Source organism: Mytilus californianus, unplaced genomic scaffold (genome assembly GCF_021869535.1).
Source record: "Mytilus californianus isolate M0D057914Y unplaced genomic scaffold, xbMytCali1.0.p SCAF_1, whole genome shotgun sequence".
Taxonomy (NCBI): Eukaryota; Metazoa; Mollusca; class Bivalvia; order Mytilida; family Mytilidae; genus Mytilus; species Mytilus californianus.
The window spans coordinates 128,212,687-128,227,768 of NW_026262581.1; the positions used below are offsets into that span (position 1 = coordinate 128,212,687).

The 15,082-nt window shown below is 32.3% G+C and overlaps 1 protein-coding gene across 1 annotated transcript in view; it reads right to left on the minus strand.

Annotated features, from left to right (window-relative positions):
• LOC127738996 (regulating synaptic membrane exocytosis protein 1-like) overlaps positions 1 to 13,399 on the minus strand; it is a 47,071-nt gene extending 33,672 nt beyond the window's left edge. The window contains exons 1-4 of the mRNA XM_052250513.1: positions 13,379 to 13,399; positions 12,464 to 12,636; positions 11,061 to 11,281; positions 4,551 to 4,708 (exon numbers count right to left, since the gene is read on the minus strand). Coding sequence (XP_052106473.1) covers positions 4,551 to 4,708; positions 11,061 to 11,281; positions 12,464 to 12,636; positions 13,379 to 13,399 — 573 coding nt within the window. The remainder of the gene's footprint in view (positions 1 to 4,550; positions 4,709 to 11,060; positions 11,282 to 12,463; positions 12,637 to 13,378) is intronic.
• Between the last annotated feature and the right edge of the window lie 1,683 nt (positions 13,400 to 15,082).

A 15,082-nucleotide genomic window follows, 5' to 3' on the forward strand; every position in this document is an offset into this window, starting at 1 on the left:
CAAAACAATAAAAAAGTGTAACAAACGTACATGCGAACTACATTTTTTCAAACATGTAACCTACTAGTTATATTTATATAGGATCATTGTTATTTTTGAGACGATCCCTGATATTTTACCTGTCGGTGTCGATTTAGCTGATTTTGCTTACCCTATTTCCACACTTGATCTCACTCGTTCTGAATTGCATGTCATTCCTTTTATTTGTACACGATAACTGTTGTTTATTCTGAAAGTAATGGTAATTCAACTTCAAAAGTTTGAGTAACTCGATAAAATTGTATGTGCAATTGTGTTGGATACATTTTTGTACTTTCTTAAACTGCAGATTCTAGTAATACGATATCTAATATTGGCGAATACTTTCAGGTTCGGCAGATAACATGGTCACCGTCTATTATATTCATCCGACAAATTTATTTCGTAAGTATTGAGTCTGTCCTGGGCAATAACTATGTATACGGTAGAAGCCATCTCAACTCAACTCAACTCTGTCAATGTAGTATGTATACCTTTAAGATAAGTTTTAGATGAAAAGTAATATTTTCAAATCCTTTTCTTCTGGAATATGATGTCTATAGTCGAAAAGTAAACCTTTAGAAAAAAAATAGCATAAAATTTGAAACTTAGAAAACTAAAGACTGAGCAACATTTACCCAAACAAAAACCGGGGGTGTTCTCAGGTGCTAAGTCTAGGAGACGATCACATGTTCTGGTTTTTTGACACCCATTAAGGAAACGCCGTTTGGTCTGACTTCCGAAGGAAAGATATTTTATGACGTTTTAGTTTCTCGTCTCGCATATATCGATGTTAATATGTGTGATGAGTTCTAAATCTGAAGTACACAAATAAGTTTCTAAGTGTGTCAATATGCCTTTAAAATGTAATAGCAAAATCTGTACAACAGAGAGTTTGTGTGGATTAATTATCAAGTTTGAAGCATTTACTGAAGTAAAGGTAAGATATTTGTTGAATGTCAGTACTCAAGCTTAATATAGAAATAGGGAGATTGTTACCAATGAGACAACTATCCACCAGAGTCCAATTGACGTGGATGTTAAGCAGCTATAGGTCACTGTACAACCTTAAACAGAACGAAACCCGTAAGTCAGCTATTAAGTCAAGTTTTATAAAAGAATCTTTTAATTTTAACGTGCATGTTCACACTATACGGACTTCATATACAGGAGTGTGCTCCTTACGCAGAAACTGCTCCAACAAAGATGTTATTTTATGGTCTTAAAGATTAGCTTCTGTCCAAGTTTCATAACAATCTATGAAGGTTTACAAATTCAAATTGTCCAAAAAGATTATTCCCAGACAGTCTGTAAATGTTAACTTTAAAAAAATAAGTCTATCTATCAGAATTATATTGAAAATGAAAAAAATATATTTTCAAAAGTTTGCTTCACGTATTATCTCTTATTCATTAATAAAGCTTCTGCCAAAGTTTCATAAAATTCTATAAAGGTTTGACAAAGTAACTAATGTGTAACAAACTTAAACCCCATACTGAATCTACTTGTAAAATGTACAAAAAAAACTAAGTCTATTTCTCAGTAAAATACGAAAAAATGAAAATAAATATTTTCAAAATTTTGCTCTGGGTACTCTTTTGGTCAGAAACAAGCTTCTGTCCAAATTTCTTAAAATTCCATGAAGGTTTGACAAAGTTATTTTTATGTCTAAAAAAACTTTAACCTCAGACCGAACCTAAATGTTTACGTGACAAAAGTCACGTGTGATGTCAATGTGATGCCAAAATATGTTGACATTGACATATTTGATCTAAAATGGCCATTCCAAACATAGTTTTTGGGCAAAAAATACGAGCAACAGCCTTACCTAAGCAGATATTTTACACCGCTTGACATCAGTATAAAACACAATTTGTAGCAAAATATCTTTTTGGTACAGTTGTTGCTCATATCTAAATATTAATGACAATATCTCAAAATGAGGCTATTTTTGCAGTTTACACAGTTTTGCACTAAATTCCAAAAATGTAAAGCCCTAAAGTAAATAGGTCAGACAAAATTCTAAAATATAAATACTGATGTCTGACAGATTAATGTCTTATGAACATCTGAAATACAAATAATCATATTATTTCAGGTTAAAATGATTGATTTACGTTATTTCAAAATAGTAACACTTATGAATAACATTATATGGTACTAAAATCATAAAAGTACAAAAGATTTAAAAAAAAAGTTTAAATTGTCATCAATGAGACATAACCCATTAATTATTGAGTTTTTACAACCACTAGGTCGATGTACATGCATTTGATATGATATAGTCCAAAATGTCTCATTACATATTTTAAATTAAAACTTTGTTTCCCAGAAGTTAAGAAAGAAAATTTCTTTTTTAAATTCCAGTCACTACGTTTTGAGGTCACCACCTCAAGTTCAAAGAAACATTTGTAAAATAGTATAATGCCTAAATGAGTAGATCAATATAAGAGAGAGGCAAATGATCATAAAGGGACATTCAAACTGACAACGCCATGGCTAAAAAGACAAAGACAAACAAACAACAGTACACAAAACACAACATAGAAAACCAAAGACTGAGCAACACGAACTCCATCATACACTGGGGGTGATCCCAGGTGATCAGTAAAGTTGACTTTAGATGGATTTGGGTATTACTGTTAGATCCCTTTTCGTCGTATAGCTCTCAAAATATGTCGGTTCTTATACATCCTTGGCTTTAATATAGTTGGTTTTGAGTGTTCCTGATGAAGGTTAATTCACAAAAGCGCTTCGGACGCTAAAATGTATCAGTGTTATTTTGATTTTTTACCAAGCACTTTACTTTGCTTTCCTTTAACACGTTGGGTGGGATTTAAAGTAGTCTAAGAAAAATGAAAAGAAACGGAAAAATCTACATGTATGGATGGCTTTTATAAGTAATCAAATTCGATTTTTACTACAATTTTCTTCAGATAAGATTTGTTTGTCATTAACAGTACATTCGAATGTAAATCTACACAAAAGACAAAGAATGGACTTAATATAATTGAAATTAATCACATAAACTTTGGTAAAAAAACAAGTAAAATAACAAAAATACTGAACTCCAAGGAAAATTTAAATCGGAAAGTTCCTTATTAAATGGCAAAATCAAAAGCTCAAACACATCAAACGAATAGAAAATAATTGTCATATTCCTGACTTGGTACAGGCATTTCCTTATGTAGAAAATTGTGGATTAAACCTGGTTTTATAGCTAGCTAAACCTCTCACTTGTATGACAGTCGCATAGAATTCCATTATATTGACAACAATGTGTGAGCAAAATAAACAGACATAATAGGTAAAAATGTCAAAAATAGGGGTACAGTATTCAATATTGTTTTGTTATCTTAATCACTATAAAAACAAGCAAATATGTCAACAAAGAAAAACAAAATGGCATATAGACAAAGCACATAAGCAAAAAAGACAGACAAGAATACAAAAAATGACCAAAGCACAACAACACATTGGCGGGATGCATAAGTACCGAGCCACGCCAAAATGATATTACCAAAAATGGACTCAACAGTAAAGGTTAATAATTTACAAACACAAATAAAAGAACACTATAACACGTAATTAAGATGATAAACAACGTCTATACTTCAAGACCATCATGTATATTTGTGACGTTGATACGGAATATCAAGTTATCTACAAATTAGACCAAATCTTTCATTGTAATTCAAGCATTTATTCAAACAAATGGCTATGTTATCCTAAATGCCTTTTCTTTTACTCCACATTATAACTTAACCTTCCTGTGTCATGATCAATACAAAACTCTTTGTCATACCATTATAACACAGATTTGTTGACAGAACTTAGTCATTACCGGCAACAGTTGTAGGTTAAAGATCTTTTAATCGGTTTATTACATAACAAAATTGACATATACCATCATTTTAGACAAAAGTACCATATGTATGAAAATGGAGACAAGATTGTTTTTAAAATTACATCAATAATTTTGTTGTTAAAAATATGACAAACTTGTTCATGTAGCATGTGCACAGCATATCTGGACATCCATTTAAGGACTAAATAGATCTTGTAAAACATTAAGTAAATAAACTCATCATAGATACCAGGATTCAAATTTCGTACGCCAGACAGGCGTTTCGTCTATAAAAGACTCTAATAGAATAAAAAAAGGTTAAAAAGGCCAAATGAAGTATGAAGTTGAGCATCGAGGAACAAAAGGTTTTGCCAAATATCCTTACTTACAAAAATGTATAACACCGATGCAAAACTATTAAACAAATTGTCGAATCAATCGTCTTCAAGTATCTACTACAACTATTTACTATTCTTAAAGATTGAAGCTATTAATATGTTTATCTAATACCTTTCCGTGAGTTGATGATTCCGCATTTGAGAGTATCTAATATTTAGGACCAAGTTGTTGAAGAATTTATACGAATGATCTTACCTTAATATCGGAAGAATCAAAATCTATAGTATCTAATATTCTGAACCTATTTGTTCAAGAATCTCATTATATACTAAATAAATGATCTTACCTCAATATCTGAAGAATCAACATCTATAGTATCTAATTTTTCGGTAAAGGCCTGTTTATTTAAACTTGGTTGTGCTTTATGTCCGTGGTACCATTCTCCTGTTTTACACAGCAGTTCTCGTTTCAGTAGACACATGTTACATTGCCATCTGCCTCGGCCTCTCTGAAATCAATGATTTGTTCTGGTCAATAGTGTTATATATTTACAAATAAATAAATCTTCTGTCATCCTACAAGTAATTGATAGCTTTCTTGGTGTAATAATTATTGATAGTTTAATGAAGTGATCTTTCATTGGAATTCGTGTAATCTTTATTACTGATGCACTGTCCAAATGGCTCGAGTTTGTAAAGAAAAATTAGCATGTAATAAATGTGTTTTTGTATATTTCTGTTGCAAATGACAGAAAAAGAAAATTTCTCGGTTACTATATTTAACGTTTTATTAAATGTATTTCAAAAACATTTGGGAAACTCTACTGGTAATTTTTTTTCGAGCGAGCACCAAATAAATCTACCCGGTATTGCGTAAGTGTCGGTTATAATAAAGGAGTTCTCTACATTTATTTCCCACAGGGTTGTATGTTAAGATATGAGGCAGCGATCTCGGATACCATAACGACAAAAATAGCAAAATGTTATAATGCTGCATTTTATCGATTAAACTTTGCAAAGGTTTGAGAGAAGTAGTTGTTCAAATGTTTCCTCTATTGTCTTTATTAAAATCAGCTTCGTTAACCTGGCTATCTTGGATTTTTGATCGCCAACATAATCGCAATGTATTCAGTTCAGTATATTGGCATTTATGAACTAGAAAATTTTGGCCAGTAAGAAATCAGCAATCACATTTTGCAATTTGTATCCTGCCAAATTCGACTGTACATTTACCTTAGTATAGGATGTTTGTAATGAGTTTTAAATGCCACTATTAAAACTACTCTGAACAGCAGAGCTTTTTAACTTTCTTTGGGACAGAAAATTTTCCATGAAAAACAAGATTATAAAAAGAGTTCTACTGAACAGATCTTCAACAAATCACTGAGATAACAAAATATTTTATACAGTATATAAAATATATAAATCACAAGTAGACAAGGTTAAGATAAATCCCTGTGGTTAATGGAAACCTCGAACTAATCCTTTCTCAACATACAAAGTTGACATGTCGTCTGAAGCACAAGTGTAAAGTGTCTGTATCGATTAGTTTCCGAACATGTCTCATACGACGACTACTCTTCGCGGTGCTTTAAATAACTTACATGAGCACGAGCAGTGCTCAGAGTTTTACAGTCTTGTTGTAGTATGTTTAAGGTGAGCTTAAAAGAAATAAGCTGTTTGCCAGCCAATCAATGTCTCAGTAATGTATACCATTTATGAACGTGGAGCTTGAAGGCACACAGAACTATTCCAGTAAATACTGAGATTATCTTATCATTCAAAGATACAACAACCAGAACTATTACAGCAAATACTGAGATTACCTCATCATTCAAAGATACAACATGGACAATGTGTGTCATGATTTATTCAATAGCAAACACAGTTAAACAAGTAGACCTTAATTTATTTCTAAGATGTTATCAAATTTGATAAACAAGAGAGAGTTTATTATCTATCATACGTCTCAAACATTCCTATAACAGCTGTTACCATCCGTCCAAATCCCTTCTTCATATGTGCTTCACTTCAACTAGAACATGGGTTTGACCATTAGGCCCTACGACCTACTCGTGTCAGGGCCATTTAATGTCAACTATACGGTATAGGGTTTTCTTTGTTCAATGCCTATTATTGTTCACTACCACTTCATTTTAACTCTGGTGGATAGTTGTCTTATTGGCAATCATACCACATCTCCTCAATTTTATACAGAAAGTCACGTAACACATACCAAGGGTTCATGGAGGAGAATGGAATGTGATCATGAATAATTATTTTCCAACTGACGCTACTACAAGAGGGAAACATGAGCTTCTCGTGGTGCTAGGGGAAGGAGATGCCTGATCCTGGTCCCCCCATTACGATGAGATGGGAAAGTTGGATCATGCCATTTTTTCCGGGGGTAAAACTATGTCGATCCAATATGGCTATAGAACACCGGCTGATTAATGGCCTACTTTTCTCCGAATGAATATTTGGGTTTTTTTTAAATGTTGGAAGACATACTTTTAATTAGCAGTAAATGTACGTGATTTCTGTGAGTAGGCTACTTTTGTGCGGTCATTCGAGTTGATCTAAAGTCAGTGAATGACACTTTTTTTGGCAGAGTTGCATTTATAGTTTAAGTCGGCCTATTCGTGTTGTAAAGACGCCAATTATTAGTTAAAATTTCCCGCCCCAGTCGAGAAAATGCAGAGGGTTACGTAACAAGCCTTCAAACAGAAATTTCGATATACGGTATTATAATACAATTTTCGAATATGAGGAAATCAGACGGAAAACTACGTCAGGGGTATACAACCTTGCCCTGGTCCTCTTCGTTTTGAGTTGGAAGGTTTTCATATTTGTGACAAAGGTATGCCTGAATTTTTTTTTTTTTTTTTTTTTTTGTATCGTACAAACCTATAGAGTTATATTTGAATTTCGATTAACTGCAATATGAAGACGAAAAATAAATGAATGAAACGATGAACCATACATCGAATCCATGAACATTATAACCTCACAAAAACAGTTTTATGGAATCCAAATTATGTGTCAAATAGACCACAACCCGACTAAAGAGCAGAAACAGACCAATACCTTTTTTAAATAATCTCTAATGAAACACTCGTTGACATTGCCAATTGCAAGTGGTCAAACCCGATATAAGATATAAATCTGTTATATCTAATATATATATGTGGCAAATCAACCCATTATTGATGTATCAATTAATTATGACCATTGTGAAGACTTATAATGATGGTCACAGTTAAAAATGAAATTAATCCTGACTATATACATGTCACTGCTATGGTTAAAGGATCTCCAGTACCAACCAAACGGTAACAGATTTAAACCATACCAGAAGCTTGATACCCGGAAAAGAAAAATTCACTATTTTGAAGATAAAATCAGCATGTTTTGGTAAACTGCTTTGTGTGCCAACATCCTCTGGTGCTTTTTGATAAATGAAAGTCTAAGTGTGAAGCAAATCTTGTTTCCGTATTCTCTAATGGATAGATAAGTTATAAATCATGTTTCTTCTCCAATTAAATAAAGAAAATAGATAACCTTTTTATAGAAAATCATGGGATTGATCTAAACGCTTTTTTATTTTCCTGTTATAATCCTTCGATAGATTCTCTTCATTTGAGTGAAAAAATACATCTGCCAGGAACGATACATGATTGATCCCTCTCAGTCTTGAAGAGATGATCAACAAGTTTTATGCATTTTTCATTGAAGAAAGCATCAAAAGAATTCTGATTCTCTTTTTCACTTTTACACCAAACTTTTCAGTAAGAAAAATGAGGGACAATGATGACTTTAAGACACTCTTTTAGTCTTTTCTTTATATATCTACATGATATCATGTGAAAAATGAAGAAAAAGTGGTTCCCGGCAATTGTAGAATGAAACTAAATTCATTAAAACATAATTGGATTACTGATTTCACCGTTCATACTCCATCAAAAATAGTATTAACCATTAATATCCGTTTTCAGTCAATCCAGTATATTTTGCGGAGGTGTGTGCACTTAGACATTTTGTGATCAACCCAGGAGGAATGCATACGATTAAATTATAGATTAAAGATAAACTAAAGAATTTTGTAGAAACATAAGAAATGAAGTAAACGCTTAGATAGTTTTGTGTATTACTGCGATGAAATATATCGCTTTTGCGGGTGTATAATATGTCGTGTTTAGTAGATAAAAAGCATATGGTAATGTCCATACTGCAATGTGCTTAAAAAATGATAGCTATAAACGAATTTTTACATGTCTTTTGATTGAGTTAAGTCATTTCAATTGATATTTTAAAGTGTGTCTTACTATGTTGTGATGTTACACTATTGTTTCAGATAAGGGTGAAGTTTTGGTACCATTAAAACGTTTAAACCCGCTGCAATTGTTTGCATCTGTCCTAAGTCAGGAATCTGATGTTCAGTAGTTGTCGTTTGTTGATGTGGTTCATAAGTGTTTCTCGTTTCTCGTTTTTATATAGATTAGACCGTTGGTTTTCCCGTTTGAATGGTTTTACACTAGTAATATTTGGAGCCCTTTATAGCTTGCTGTTCGGTGTGAGCCAAGGCTCCGTGTTGAAGACCGTACTTTGACCTATAATGGTTTACTTTTATAAATTTTGACTGGGATGGAAAGTTGTCTCATTGGCACTCATACCACATCTTCTTATATCTATTAACCAATGCAGAAATTCGTTAACTTTAGAGGAGCATATATTATTTCGAACATTTTATCCTTGAACAAAAGACTTTATGTTAGTATTTTGAGTGAAAGACCAAGACTATACATCATCAAAATCGTGTTGCTTAGCCAGTCTGTGTTGGCAATTTCCATGTGTTTTCATATATAGACTGCAATCCGATGTCCCACGGTCCCTGGTAGTCCCAACAATGCCCATCAAACGTTAAATCAATTTCAGACTAGTGTTTGACTACTGATAAAATAGATACTCATAAGAAATCTTATCATACTTTTTAAAAGGACTTATGCATGTTATGTAGCTACGTAGCTAGTACATTAGAGGAACTTCAATTCATACTTTGTTGGTTTAATGTTTGGGTGGTTGTTTGTTTGCTCATTGTAAATTGCGTTGTTGATACTTATTCCTTCGTCGTGTTTTCTATGCAACTACAAATATGTATCTACTAGTAATGTTGTTTCAGGTTTCGTTAGCGGAAAGATAAAATAGTTTTATTGAAAAAATGTATCTTACTTTGAAAATTCATGCAATAATTCAATTAAGGTTTTGAAATCTTATTTGTATTAATTACCTCTATATTTGTTTTCATTTATTTTTTCCATTTTACTGATTGTCTAAAATTTATCAATAGAACGTTGAAGTTATGGCTTTCAATGCTCTCCAACTTCAATGTTTATTTGATTTTCCAGCTGTTTTATTCGAGCACAACTTAAGAGAGACTGAAGTATACGAAATGTCATATGCTGACTAACTTATCTTTAATAACATTTAAACAGCCGGATTAGTACTTTCCTCTCACAATGTCAATTCACGGCTGTTATTCGGTATATTGAGAAAAAGAGCCAAGTATTGCGATTGGAGCGTAAAAGATCTGGTATAGGATCATGAAAGATCTGGTATAGGATCGTGAAGGAAATGTTATCGAGAAGACACATGCAATGTCAGTAAATAATCTAATCTAATCTATTATAATGACAAATATTAGAAAAAATAACACTGTCTGTCAAATTGGTTCAACTTTATGGTGAGTATCCGAGAAAAATCAAGGTAAAAGTACACCGTTTTTACAAAACTGCAGATTGCTCATCGAAATTTTACAGAAATAAAAATGTAAACAAACATGATTTTTTTAATGCATAAACTACTTTTCTCTTAAAAAATATCGTTCAATATTACTGTTAAAAAACAGTTATTCAAGTTATTTTGTTTAAGTTCAAACAGAAACTTTCCAAAAATAGTAATATTTGTAAAAAATTTATATTTCGGATCGTGAAAGATCTGGTACCCGCATTTTGATTATCATGAAAAGGATCGTTAAAGATCTGTGTCCAAAATTTATCTATAGAACGGATGAGTATTTCTAAGATATAATAGGAGTAAGTTATCTCTGATACAGGACCTAAACGTTGTCGAACTTACCTTACTTGATAAAAGATTGCACCAATATATGATATAAGACCTTCATGCTTGATAAAAGATTTCACTAATCTCTGATACGAGACCCTAATGCTTGATAAAAAATTGCACCAATCTCTGACATAAGACCTTTATGCTTGATAAAAGATTGCACTAATCTCTGATACGAGACCCTAATGCTTGATAAAAGATTGCACCAAACTCTGACCTAAGACCTTTATGCTTGATAAAAGATTGCCATTATCTCTGATATGAGACCTTAATGTTTGATAAAAGATTGCACCAATCTCTGACATAAGGCCTTTATGTTTGATAAAAGATTGCACTAATCTCTGATACGAGACCCTAATGCTTGATAAAAGATTGCACCAAACTCTGACCTAAGACCTTTATGCTTGATAAAATATAGCCATTATCTCTGATATGAGACCTTAATGTTTGATAAAAGATTGCACCAATCTCTGACATAAGGCCTTTATGCTTGATAAAAAATTGCACCAATCTGTGACATAAGATCGATAGGCTTGATAAAAGATTGCACCAATCTCTTAAATAAGACCTTTATGCTTAATAAAGATTGCACTAATCTCTGATAAAAGACTTTTATGTTGCGCTTCCTTAGCTTTCATTTTGACTATAAAAATCTCTGGCATAGTACTTATGTATAGGTCCAACTTACTGTATTTGATATAAGACTGAATAGATCTATAACCGTTATACTGAACTTACCTTGCTTGACTTATGGTTATATGGGTCTCTAACATACGATCCACATCTCTGACATACTCTTTTCCTACAGTCATAACAAACACGTCCAATACCATCAGCAAACTTTGTTTTATAACACAACCTGCATAGTCTAAGGTCTATATGCTTCAGTTTGCCCTTCGTACTGCTCTGTCTTTTCACTTGACATTCGTATACCCTTAACTGTTCTTTGATTTGTCTACAAGATATGACAAAAGTGGCTATATGTGAATTTGGTCAACTGTAAGTAATTGTTTACTTATAGTTGACCTAAAATCATATGCAGCATATACAGTAACGACCAGCCATTTCGATCTGCACTATTTTTACCTATGGATGCAGAAATTTAAAAAACGGATGAATATAGTAGTAGAAACTAGTACAAATAGGTCATAAAGGAAATTCATGGGGAAATCTTTCGTTGAGTAAATATGACTGGAACGGTATGAAATTAAAAACTTTAAATCTCCATCATTCAGACTTCACAAGAATCAAGGTATTTTACTAGGAACATTTATCATTGCTGTAGAAAATTGATGACCTATGCAGGCTTCAATTAAAGGAAATTTATATCTCAGTTGTCCATAAAATCAAATGTTGAGAAATAAATCTTATCGATGTCCTGTGTCCTTTAAGACATTAAAGACGTCATACATCTACAACAGGTAAAATGGCATTGATTTTTACTTCTGTCATTTCAAGCAGATGTCGACTATTTTAATTGTCTTTACTGAAAATTTTAAACAAAAATGAATTTATATTAACTTCTAGATAACAATATTTAACATTACATTTTGAAGAAAGGTAAAAGAACGTTATTCCGTTGACTTAAATAAAAGAAAATGTAAGGTATTTGTCATTGAGACAGCAACCTAAAACACAAAAATAACGATATTTAACAGACTATACAAAAGTATATCTAGTGTTGTTTTGTCTTATAAAAAAGCGCGTTTCAAGAACAGATTACCATAGCTGTATATTGAAAACCTTTCGATATTAGGTCCTTAATGCTATATAACTTCTTACTTAATGTGGCTCTTAACTTATATGGCGTACAAAATTATAAGCCTGGTATCTTTGATGAGTTTTTTTTCTTCTGTTTAGTCGATTTTTACGGCATTTTGAAAAGCGAAATATTCTCATAATTGATCATGTTGAAAAATTTTCAACTTGAGGCTTCATGAGCAGAACAAAACCAAATTTAGTTGTGTAATTTTGAATTGCGAATAAAATTAGGTGTGGATATTGGAATATCCGTCTCAGTGACATTATACTCCGAACAAGCCATTTATGGATTCTATAGACTTCCTTTTAAAATTAAAAAAAACAACTTTAATAGGTAAATGTAAAAGAAGTTAAAAATTTAAGAAACAAATCTTACTCTATTCTGTTTTTCTCTTTATTTTCGAATTCTTCTTGTCGCTTTATGACATCATTAAGTGCTGCAAGTTCAACTGGACTAAGTCCAGTAAGATCAGGTGACGGTGGAGGCTGTGGACTTCGAGGACGTTTACATTCATTGTTATTAGGATTTAAATGACGACCTTTGAATGCCTGGGGGAAAAAAAATCATACAATATTACTTATGGAAGGAATTGATTAATACTAGTCTCGAAATATTAAAGAAGATACATGTATATACTAAAATTTCAGCTTTGCAAAACCCATACCACATAGTAAGCTATTAAAATCCCCGGTATAACCAAAAGGGAAATAAATCAAAAGAGAAAACCAACGGTCTGTTTTATTCTAAATCAAATAACCATAAACATTTATGGCAGACATCAACCCACGACAATCACTGGAGTCCATGCTCGTGGTCGTATAAAGAATGTAGCGCTGTTAAATGTTTGTGGAAGCTCGAAAATGTGCATATTGAAAATATATTTTTGTGCAATGGTGTTCGAAACCAAACATGGGAAATAAAATAAAATATAGAGCAACAATGCCTAAATCATAAAAGGAGGCAAACACCAGCAAAGGAACACCTGTTCATTGGAGGAATATCCATAGATTTCCCCTAATCATACATCTTTTTGTCAACTGACAAGTTCACTAGTATCAATATCAAAGTTATATCAAGATTCAAAATAGATTTGAAAGCCAACGTTATCTTGTAAGGTGTCTGAAGTGCCTTTGACATGAATTGATTCTCCAATTATGTTCCACTTCGTGATCTTAACGTTGTTTAATTGATTACCGTAAAATAATTATTTTCTATTACTATCTATGACAACAATTTATCGTACAAATTCTGTCCAACAATGACATATTAATAAAGGAGAAAATTCAATACCTTTTTGAAGATATTTGCCATAATTCCACCAGGATTCCATCAAATCTCAACCAGAAAACATCTTGTATTTGATCTAGAATTGAAAATATCGCACATTGTCATATCAAAACGAAAATGCTATTGTGTGAATGATCAAAATCGATAAAAGATTATCACTTCTGTGCTAATTGAACAGAAAATCATAATTATCACTTGTTGTGTCAAACGTTCGATGCTCAGAATCTCTATAGCCTGAAAATATGAATAATTGTCAAGAGATTATAATCTCTCTCATAGACATACTAAATGGTAGGCTTGCTTTATATTTAGATAGAATGGACATCATCAGACAATTTATGAGAATATCCGTCTCAATAAGGAGTAGTTCCGTGTAAAAGTTTTCTGCACCTGTCTTATGTTTTACATTACAAAAAAATTGTGTGCTTAAAATATCTAATCAGATATTGAGATCAATTGTTTTCATTGACCATACAGAAATACTTACAACAGAAGAATAAAGAGGACGATATAAGCATGACCTGAAATGTTAATTGTCAATTAGGTTTTAGGTGTGTTACAGGATATAAAACTATTGTAAGAAATGTTACAAGATGAAACATTGCAAGGAGTGTTATAAGACATGACACATTGCAAGGAGTGTTACAAGACATTATACATCACGTGTTAAACATTATACATGTACATTGTAAGGAGTGTTACAAGACATTACACATTGTAAGAAGTGTCAAAAGACGTTACTCATTGCAAGGAGTGTTACAAGACATGAAATATTGTAAGAAGCGTCAAAAGACGTTACACATTGTAAGAAGTGTCAAAAGACGTTACACATTGTAAGAAGTGTTACTGTAACAAGACATTATACATTTTATGAAGTATCACAAGACATTACACATTGTAAAGAGTGTTACAAGACATTATAATGTACAAGGCCGTATGCTCCACAGAGAGTCATAGATTAAATAATCATGTCACTACCACAGCTCATCTTCCGCCTCCGCTGAACATTCGAAGGTCCCCACTATGTATTGGTTACCTAAACTACACACAAAAAAAACGAAAAAAATATCGTTTCATCTCGGCTTCTACTAAGTGTTTTGATACTAATCTTTCAGTGCTTTTAACGAGTTCCTTAACTGCTTTCAAAGAACTTATCATCAATTTTTGTAATAAAACACATGAAAAAAGTGGAATTAACCATTTTTGGAGTGTAAAAAATTTCTTTGGATTTTTTAGATAAATTACGTGCTTTTGATGGTCCTTTTGATTCGGTTGACAGTTTTGACGACTTTTCCACTCTTTACACTACACTTCCACACAATCTTATCATACAAAAGCTTTCCTATTTAATTAAATGATCGTTTGATAAATTGCAAACTTATTTGCTGCAACTCATATAAAGCCTTTTTCTCAAATGAGAAAGGTAAATATGCTAGATATACCTACTGGGGGGTATGATGAGATTATTAAAACCGTAACCGTGGTTGTCGTTGGTTCATGTCTGTCATATTTGTTTTTCGTAAATTGTTTTGTTATTAATAAGGCCGTTAGTTTTCTCAAATGAATTGTTTCATGTCGGGGCCTTTTATAGCCAACTATATGGTATAAGTTTTTTCTCATTGTTGAAGGCCGTACGGTTGCCTATAATTTCTAACATCCACTTCATTTGAACTTAGGTGGATAGTTGTCTCATTGGCAATCATACCA